This window comes from Polypterus senegalus, chromosome 13 (genome assembly GCF_016835505.1).
Source record: "Polypterus senegalus isolate Bchr_013 chromosome 13, ASM1683550v1, whole genome shotgun sequence".
NCBI lineage: Eukaryota > Metazoa > Chordata > Cladistia > Polypteriformes > Polypteridae > Polypterus > Polypterus senegalus.
In genome coordinates, this window is record NC_053166.1 from 86945061 (window position 1) to 86955773 (window position 10713).

The 10713-nt window shown below is 37.8% G+C and overlaps 1 protein-coding gene across 3 annotated transcripts in view; it reads left to right on the plus strand.

Annotated features, from left to right (window-relative positions):
• Nucleotides 1–10708, plus strand: part of LOC120542412 (guanylate-binding protein 1-like) — a 91927-nt gene extending 81219 nt beyond the window's left edge. For 2 of the 3 annotated variants that reach the window (XM_039774881.1, XM_039774882.1), the window contains exon 11: nucleotides 7516–10708. In XM_039774881.1, coding sequence (XP_039630815.1) covers nucleotides 7516–7931 — 416 coding nt within the window. In that variant the 3' untranslated portion in view covers nucleotides 7932–10708. Of the gene's footprint in view, nucleotides 1–4208; nucleotides 4722–7515 lie in introns of those variants that run through there. The other variant, XM_039774883.1, reaches the window with a different exon arrangement.
• The last annotated feature ends 5 nt before the right edge of the window (nucleotides 10709–10713 follow it).

The window sequence follows — 10713 nt, forward strand, 5'->3', positions numbered from 1 at the left end:
CACTCCTCAAGCATCCTCTGATTTTCCAAGATTCCATTAAACTATCTGGTTAAAAACTCCACTGCCATCTCTCCAAAATACCTCCATGCTTCCAAAGGTATATCATCTGGACCAACGGCCTTTTCATTCTTCATCCTATTCATAGCTGTCCTTACTTCCTCCTTGCTAATCCTTTGAACTTCCTGATTCACTATCCTTATGTCATGTAACCTTCTTTCTCTCTCATTCTCTTCATTCATCAGTCTCTCAAAGTACACTTTCCATCTTCTCAACACGCCCACCTTGCTTGTGTGTATGTTTCCATAGCCTAGCCTGCTGCGCATCTTTCTCAACTCAGCCCCTCTGTGTAGCCAATTGGTATAGGTCCTTTTCTTCCTCCTTAGTGTCCAAGCTCTCATTCAACTCATCATATGCCTTTTATTTAGCCTTCGCCACCTCTCTCTTTACCTTGTGCCTTATCTCTTTGTACTCTTTTCTTACTTTCCCATTCCACCACCAGGTTTCCTTTTCCTCCTTCCTCTGTCCAGATATCACACCAAGCTCCCTTCTTGCTGTCACCCTTACTAGTTCTGCTGTAGTTGCCCAGCTATCTGGTAACTCTTCATTGCCACCAAGTGCTTGTCTTACTTCCTCCCTAAACTCAACCTTGCCGTCTTCCTTTTTCAACTTCCACCATTTGATCCTTGGCTCTGCCCTTCCTCTCCTCTTCTTCTTGATTTCCAACATCATCCTGCTGAACACCTTGCTATGCTACTTAACTACACTTTCCCTTGCCACCACTTTGCAGTGTTCAATCTCCATCAGCTTGACCCTCTTGCATAGGATATAATCTACCTGTGTGCATCTTCCTCAACTCTTGTACGTCACTCTGTGTTCCTCCCTCTACTTAAAATACTTATTCACCACAGCCATGTCCATCCTTTTCGCAAAATCCACTATTATCTGACATTCTTCATTCCTCTCCTTGACACCATACCTACCCATCACCTCCTCATCCCCTCTGTTCCCTACATGTCCATTGAAATCGCTGTCGCTTGGGTACACTGTCCATCACTTCATACAGTTCACTCCAGAAATCTTTCTCATCCATTGCACACCCAACTTGCGGGGCATATGCACTTACAACATTGATCATCACATCTGCAATTTCCAGCTTCACAATCATCACTCTGACATTCTTTTAACTTCCAAAACACTTTTTACATACTGTTCCTTCAGAACAATTTGAATCCACCTCAGATCCACCTGGCCTTACTCCCCTTCCATTTAGTCTCTTGAATGCACAATATATCAACCTTTCTTCTCTCCATCGTATCAGCTAACTCTCTCCCCTTACCAGTCATACTGCCAACATTCAAAGTTTCACTCTCTTTACCTTCCTCCTCTCCTCTTTCCTCCGGACACGGCTCCTCCCTCTTCTTCTCCTTCTTTGGCCAACAGTAGCCCAATTTCCGCCAGCACCCTGTTGGCTAACAGTACTGGTGGCGTTGTTAACCCAGGACTTGACCGATCTGGTATGGAAATCTGTTTTGTTGTCCTCATGTTGATCCGGCAAAATTTTACACCGGATGCCCTTCCTGATGTAACCCTCTCCATTTATCTGGACTTGGGACCGGCACGAAGAAACACACTGGTTTGTGCATCCCCTGTGGCTGGGTTAGATGGGTACCACAGTTAGTCCACCTTAATAAAATTATTTTTATAAACTAGGACTCCCAAGGCACTTAAGTCCTAAAAAGCCTAAAATGCCCACTAGAGGAGCATATACAACCAACGTGTGTCTGTCTGGTCACTATGTCATTGTCTTTCTTAAAAATGGTGCATCACAAACAATTTAAACAATAAAATATTTTACATTTATTATTCCAATAAATGGAACATCACATACATTAGCCCTACATTCATGTATTCCATACCAAATGGCATATAACAGAGACGAGTAAGTAAGTCTTAAAAAATTCACAATCAGTAGAATCTGGTCAATCTACACCAGTTTAAAGTTTTTCAGTTAGACTCAAATTTGTATGGGAAACTACTCTTTTAGTTAGGGCAGTTAAGCTCAAGGAGAATAACAAAAATGATTGAGGCCTTTTCTGCCTTGGATGCTTGGAAAATATTAAATGGTCCTTGTGGCTGAGTATTTTGGCATGCTTGTTTCTGTTGAAGATGACAGTTGGGATCAAAAAATGTAGATTGTCCATGTTTCAAATTAGTTAAGGTATGAATGTGCTGATGTATGAGTAGTAGAACAACAGTGGTATTGTCATGTATATAGAGTGTGAAGCCACCAGGTGGCGAACAGCCACACTAACCCTGACACACACAGGCAGGACACAGGTTTAACACAACACCCAGTTTATTCACAGTTTAAAGTGCACAATCACCAGCACCAACACACCAATACACAGTCCCATCCTGCCGCCAGTCCATCCACCTCCACTCCTCCTCAGACTTTGTCTTCATCCTCCCGACTCTGGCCGTTCAATCAAAGGAGTGAGGTGGCTCCTCATATTCAGGTCCCGGGAGTGTTCCAGGTGACTCATTAGTATTACCTGGAATCACTCCAAGGCATGATGGAGGTCCTCTATAGGGTTCTGCAGCTCCCCCTTGCAGCCCCCATGAAACCCAACAGGGCTTCATCAAAATCCAGCTCCTGACATGCCCTGTTGGAATCTGTGGTGCCACAGCCACCCAGGAGGGCTGCCTTCTAGTGTCCCAGGGGAGATATCATCAATGCCCTCTCCCATGGTCCTTCCACTCTGTTGGCTTCCCAGCCAGGTAGTGGCCATGGCCGCCCATCACAAGAGTTGCATGTTGAACGAACTACATCAGTGTCACACAATGAAGAAGAGTGCTTGTAGCTTCCACAGTTACAGCAGTGTTTTCATTACTCAGTAGGTCACTGGATCTTCAGCTCTTCATCATGCTTATCTGTCCAAGATCTCAGGTTGTAGTGTAATAGGCGTTATGAAATCAAGCTATTTATAGGAACTATGAAGCTAAGCCAAAAATAAATGTGTCAGTATTGACTGTGTATTAAGCTTTACACTTTTATAACCTACTTCTGCATTGTACTTATGCATTCATTATTATGCTGCATTGCTTGTTTTTGCTTTGTGTAATACTATCTTTCTTCTTTTTTGTTTTCATGATTATGTCTGTATCAGTCTGTGAGAATTGTTGGACTCTGCTAAGTGAAAACAGTGAGAAAGTTATTTGTTCCAAGAGATTGCTTATGTAAAGTTGAGACAACAATCCTAGTTAAAAATTGATTTGATGTGTTGTACCAAAACAATAGAATCTTAAACTTACGAAACAGTGTTACCATACCCTGGCATTGAGAGTTCACAACTACTGATCCTCAAGCATGCTGAACCACCTGGACATGACAACAGCTAGTACATGGACAGCAGCTCAGTTAACAGAGAAAGGGAGGAAAAGAGATCAAAAGTGAACATCCTGACTGCTACAACAATGTTCATCTTACCATTATCAACTTAACATAAGCTGTTGTTACATAAAATTTATGACAATTCACAATTCATTGCATATACATTTGGCTTGATCATTTGTCCATGCTGTTGCTTCCATCTGCATTTTCTTTATTGTCTTTGTAGCTTTTTATTCTTTCAGTCTCATCCTTTCATTAATGGATTTCTGTGGTGGGCAGCATGGTAGTGCAGTGGTAGTGCTACTGCCTTGTAGTAAAGAGACCCGGGTTCGCTTCCTGTGTCCTCCCTGCATGGAGTTTGCATGTTCTCCCCATGTCTGCATGGGTTTCCTCCGGGTGCTCTGGTTTTCTCCCACAGTCCAAAGACATGCAGGTTAGTTGGATTGGCAATTCTAAATTGTCTCTACTGTGTGCTTGATGTGTGGATGTGTGTATGCCCTGCGGTGAGTTGGCGCCCTATCTGGGATTGGTTCCTGCCTGCCTTGCACCCTGTGTTGGCTGGGATAGGCTTCAGCAGACCCCCATGACCCTCTGTTTGGATTCAGCGGGTTGGAAAATGGATGGATAAGATTTCTGTTGTTGGTGGTTAGTTGTATGAAAGTGGAGTGGGTTACTTTTCACTAAAGTCTCTTCTGCTCTCTTTATTTTTAAATAGGTTTTTAATTAATCATCATTTTACTCTTTTCTTTATTTACAAATTTCCTTTTTTTTTTTCTTTTTGTTACCATGTAACCTATTTAATGCAATAATTATGTAGACTTTCTAGCTCAACAAAGGAAAATACTGGAAGAAAAAGAAGCAATGCAAACAAAGGCAACATCAATGGAGAAGGAGTATCGAATGGATGAAACACTCGGCCAGCTAGAGGATGCATGTCAGATACAAAAGACCCAGATTGGAGAACATTATGAATTTATTAGAATGAAGCAGGAAGATGAAAAAGATCGATACAAAGAGGAAGGCAGAGAAGAAGAGGCTCATAAAAAAGAAGAAGAAGAAAAGTTTTATCGTAAAAAACGTGATGAGTCCAGTTCATCCTATTCCAGCATATTCTGGAGACTTGTCAAATATGTTCTAAGTTTTTTTTCTTAAGGAATAATTAACAGTTCAATATTTACCTGAATCTAGATATTGTAGACAGTATCCACTGATCACATAAATATTTCTGTTTAAGTGCATTATTTTATTTACTTTTTAATATTTTTAAATGGCTGAAGAGAAGTACAACAATGTTATATATACCCAAATAAAGTCATAGAGTCTGCGTTCATATTTCTTAGTCATATTTTCATACAGTATCATATTCAAAGGAATGTTGGGAGACAGAATTTGTAATTTGTATTTTTATTTTAAAGACAAGCCACTTAGTGGTCATTTATATTGCACCACTAAACTTATTTGACTAATAAGTGATTAGAGGATTTAAGAAAACTTCCTTAAGTCTAGCAAGATCAGTTCAATAATTAAAGTTGAGGTTGGTTTGACTTGGCAGAGCCATTATGCAAAGTCCATTCACCTTATTTTTGACCTTTTCATGAAATGTCTCTTTGATATTATATTAAAATATCCTGCTTGAGACAATAAAATGGCAAAGCTATAGCCAGAAAGATAGCATGATTTCACATATTTATTAAGCTCAGATGGAGTAATGGTCCAAAATCATACTGCCTGCCATACTGGGAGGATGGCCTATTCAGATGGCCATATGTGATGTACGGAGATATTTTTAATTATATTGTACCCTGGTGCGGACAGAAATGAAAATGAGAAAGTACAGAAGTATTTAAACTCACCAATACCTCAACAGTGGATAAGTGGGTCAATTTCCCTTTTAAATTTATATTATGGGTTTGGCGTTTCTAATAAACTTGGGATAATAAACCACAGGAGCTACTTTGTTCATCAAGTGCTGCACTCTTGCAACGCAGGCCAGAGAAATTCATGCCGCCATACCACTATAATTTTGTGGAAAGTGAAGCCATTTCAATAATCAACACTTTGGTAGTCACTGGAATAAACTCCACAGCTGTAATTGTAACACTGATAAGTAAACTGATTGATCATAAGGTGTGTTTTGCTTGGAAGGTATGGGTAACCTCCCCCCTTTTTCTACAACAAGGTTGTTTTTATTGATGCCCCTACTCCATGTCTCTTTCTGCCTACTGCACTCAATTGTTTCTCTGTCCTTTTCCTGTGGAATACATCCCACAATGTCATAGTCTGCAGCTAACACCTGTTAGCGTGCCTCCTGGGTCTGATGCCTCCTAAAGCTGCTACTATGGTCCGCTCCTTTCTGCTACTGGATTACTTCTCTGTAGCAGGGTTTCACTGGACTTAATGAAAGTAGTACACCCCACCTATGATTAGCAGCATCTGTCTATCATAATAGGTGTTTCAGTCTTTCTTATGTGTTCTCATGTGGTCAGTCCTCACAATAAATCAGTTACATCTTACTTCCAGTTGTCTATCTCCTTGTATCAAAACGTTCTGGTACCTGGTCAGTCTAAATTTTCATTAGATCATTTGATGGCACTTAATATTCAGATGAACTTTAGCGATATCTTATTATTATAATTAAAAAATCCTAGGATGAGAAGAAACTCTCTAGTCTGGGATGAGACGTAACTTTTTCAGCAAGATACTTTCATGTCCCACGAGATGAGACTTTGTGCCAAGAGATTTAACCACACCTGGGGCCACATTAAAAGAAAAAGAGTAGATGACAGAGTAGAACATTGTAAAGAATTCAAAAATTTTGGCGCAATACACATGCAGAGCAGGTTAGAGACAATGAAAATACTAAAAGTCGAAAGTTTCAAAAAAAATTATAGTAAAGATCGCATTAGTGCAAACAAACAGAAATTATTACTCGGTGAAATAACAGAAAAGTGAAAAGAGATCAAATATATTGTTTGGATTTAAACTTTAATTCAAAGACTTGTAGATTGTCTAATTCGTGTTGCCATCAGGGAAGAGTAGCGTTTCTTCCCAATGAAGAGGCGTATCTGCGAGAATTAAAAGATTTGTTGTTTGGTGAAAGTTAAATCCACATACGTGAGCGGCAGAGACAGGGGTTGTCAAGCGAAGCGAGCAGGGGGCAAAGCCTCCTAGTCTATCAGAAAATCAAGGTGATGGGGTCCTAGGTTTGATTCGCAAGGTATGTTTGTGTCTGTATGAAATCTGAATATTTTCCCCTTACCTTTCTAGGTTTTCCTCCTGACACCCAGGTGTTCGTCCCACATGCCACAGTCTTGCATATTGGCTTAATTTACTCTAAATTGTCCTGGTGTGAGGGAGTGTGAGTGTTTGTAGAAGTGTGTCCTACAGTGAGTTATCTCCACATCCACTGCCTTATGGCCTTTACTACTGGAACAGGCTCCAGACCTCCATGACTCTGTACTGGACTGGATTTAACAGGTTCAAGAATAAATGGATGGATAATTTAGCTTGTTTTCTTGAAGATTCTGTTCTCTTACTTTAAAGATTTATTTATGCATTTATTTTGTGCCATTTTCGTTTGACTTTAAGCTGTACGACCTTTTATTCCTTTTCTAAAAATACTGCCTTCTAATTTTATACGTCCAAACACCAAAATATTTGAAAAAGTTAATTTTTCGAAATCCTACCTGGATATAACCACTTGCTCTGAATTCTTTCCTGATTTCATGACATAAGATTAAGTCAGAATAAAAAGATTTCTTTGGAACATCTCAATGGAAACAGAGTACATCACCTTAGCAGCTGCATGAATTCCACACAAGAGCCTAACAATTGGCAGTTTCTGTTGGTCAGCTGCGGATAACAACAGTAGAGACTTCACAGAACCCAAAGTCCATCAGTGACAAGTGTGTTAATATGACAGCATGGAAAAGTGAATGTGGTAGCCCCTTTGCTTATCCTTCTGCCATGTTATGTGAACCATTTTGCTTAAGCATCCAAAATCAGTTTTGAACAAATGAAAAAAAAAGATCCCCTGAAACAAAAGGGTAAAAGTGTGGTGCAGGTTGTATTTCCACAATGTCTGATTGTCTTTGTTTTTTCTTTCTTTATGATGTCATGCTAAGATTTCATTAAAAAGTATCAGCGAAAGTTGGAGGTGATTGACAAAGAGGGACAAGACAAAGAACAATGTAAAGAAACCATGAGGATGGTGAGGGAGGCATTATCTGAAGAGAAAGAGCAGTTTAAGGAAAAGTGCAGGTACAACCAAGAAAGGAAAAGGGCTGAGAAGGAGAAATACTACAATGAGGGATTCAAGAAAGAGGGCGAGAAGATGGAAGAAGAAGAAGAATTTTACCATCAAAAGTTGAAGCAGACAGATTATTGGTCATATCTGGACTATGCCTACAAGTTCTTGAAATTTCTGTGTATGCATTTTTCCAAATTTATTTCTTATATTCCTGGATTAAGTTACTTTAGTTTTTGTGTTCCAGCTTTTGATATAGCAGATTTACTTATAATTTTAAATCAAAGAAATTGACTAACATTAAAATCTGACCAAATATCTGCAGCACATCATAGAAACAACTCCTTGCCAGACTTGAATAGGAATTCATGTTTACAATTAAATTAAAAAAAAAATGTGTTTATTGCAGGACTACCGACACATTAATACTTACTTCAGTGATATTTTCCATGTGCAATGCCAGAACTCAGTGAAACGTTTATGCCATGGAGCAACCATCACCGTGAACATCATCTCCAGCACTTTACTCCTACTGTAGTGTATAGCTTGAGCTGCAGCATGGAGAGTCACAACAGGGTTTTGCTGGAACATTCCATTGGTTATTCTAACAGTTTACTTGTATTGGGTTATCTTCACAATTAAAATTCTGTATGATGTCAGGAATGTATTCATTTATTTTATGAACTTACCTACGCCAGTACAGGACCATTGGAGGCTGGAGCTTATCCCAGCAGCGAGCCAACCTTGGTGAGATCTCCATGATTATTAAATTAATAACATTTGATACATTCAGACAGGTTTAAAAATGACATGTATGTATAACATGTGTTTAAACACGGTGCATTCGGGGACAGTTTTTAAAGTTGGATCATTTTAAATTTTTATTTACCTCATCAAACAATCACATTTTTCTTTATTAAGTATTTTTCTTACAATTATTCATATCCACAATTAATAGTGATCATGTAATATAATTACATGTGTTAGTAAAATAAGTAAAATGCATATGTTTATTAGAATTTTACAATATCATAGTTAAAAAACAAGCCCAAATAGGCTAGTAATAGAAATAGCTTGTAAAAATAGTATTTTTGTAAGACTGTTAATTGATTGTTTTAGAGGATCTAAGGCTAATTGTACTTCATATTTTAAAAACTTTAACCTTTTGAAAGAAGTACCCGATGGAGAGTTAAAGTCTATGTTTTAGTCTCAAGATAATCATGAATAGCTGGTCATTGTGAGACTTTCCAGATACACTAAAGTGTGAGATAAAATTTGGAATCATAATCTACAGATAATGCAGCAGTGAAATTGTTTTTATTTTAACATAAATACAGAGTACATATTTATTTATTATATTATAAAGGTTTATAGAGCCACACTTATTTGTAAATAAGTGACATTTGCTTTCTTTGCATGCATTTTTTACTTTTATGATGATGAAGGTCATTGAACTTACCTAGCAGGCCATCAAACAGCAGGAGAAGTGAGGTGCTGTTGCAGAGGTTCATGCCAGCTGCTGATATGACGTTGTGTCCTTGGCTGTGTGCACCACTTTACTGGCTTTTCACTAACTTATATTAGGGATCTAATTTGCCATCAGCAGGGACTATTAAACAAGCTAAAGTGGAAAATATACAAAATATACAAACTGAAGTAACCTCTCTTAAGGTAAATTTGAAAGAGTAAATTAATTGGTAATACAGTTTCACAAAATGTTTCTCTGTTTTAAGACAGACAGTTGAGAAAATTTGCCAGTGTTTTTTAAATGGGAACTTTTTTTCATTTTCAAAAATTTCTACAGTCCCCTATATCAAGATATCTCAACAAAAATGGAACTTTTCCAACAAATGTTAACTAAATTGGTCCACTGGGAATTTTTCTTTTTTTCTTTTTAGAAGAACTGATAGACAGACAATACAATAGGTGCTTTCCACATTTTATGCTAATGTATCTAAAAAACAATATTCTGGCAGAAGTGGGTTAATGTGTTCCTTTACAAAGAGCACCAAATGATCCTAAGAAAAGGGATTGTACCCTGTAAGCATGAACTGTAAACAATGAATGTCCCAAAAAATGTTATTTCTGTTTCAGCATATGGCAAGAAACACTTAGTGAACACTGTTCTAGCGCTACAGTAATTAGACCTATAACTTGATTTAGGTCCAAAATGTATTAACGGAATCTTGAGTTTGAGAATAGAAGCATTTGTGTTTGCTGTATTGGTGTTAGCAGTGGGATGCAAGGAGTCGCTGCAGGTATCTGAGGTTGAAATACTTGTTCCCAACCAAGGAAGTGGACTGCAAATGTTAATACTCTTCTATATGGTAAATGGCAACAACAATGATGTGAATGTCACTGAAGGAATGAGAATATAGCTTTAATATTTAGTTCACTTCATTTGTAAAGAAGGTATGAAACATGAAGCACATAAGAAAAGAAATGCAAGTCAGTTTTAGTATGCATGCCCACAAGAAATTTGTATTCTGAAACTGTTACAATTTATAATGCATAATCTGCATACTCACACGATTTATGAAATTGCTATCTACTGTTACGCTATTTTTAAAAAAAATAGTTTTAATATGTCTTCAACATTTTTGGGTTTCTTGAAATGGAAGATAAAGAAATATTTTTAAGTTGTTCATTTGAATTTACTGACCTAAATTTAATGATTAAAATCAAAATAGCTGTTGTACTGTATATATTGTAATTTTCTTTGAATTGATTCAGAATCTGTTTTAGAATAAAACTTATCACAAGTTTGATCTTTGTGCATATACACCTTTATTGGAAACAACTGCATTAAAATAATAAACTAATAATAGTGTAATCAAACTGATAGCTATGAGAATTAGATCATGCACATCACAGGACCATCTCAAAGAGTGTATTCTACCATGTGATTGCAGTACAACATATTTGCATCAATAGGTCCCATCTCTGCTGTTTAACTCTTTCCAGGTGGGTGCTGACCTAATTCAACATAAAGGTTAGAAGGCTGATGTCCACAAAAGTCGACATCAAGGAGTAGAAGAAGACTAAGCTCAGAGAAAAGCTGTATTTAGTATTATTC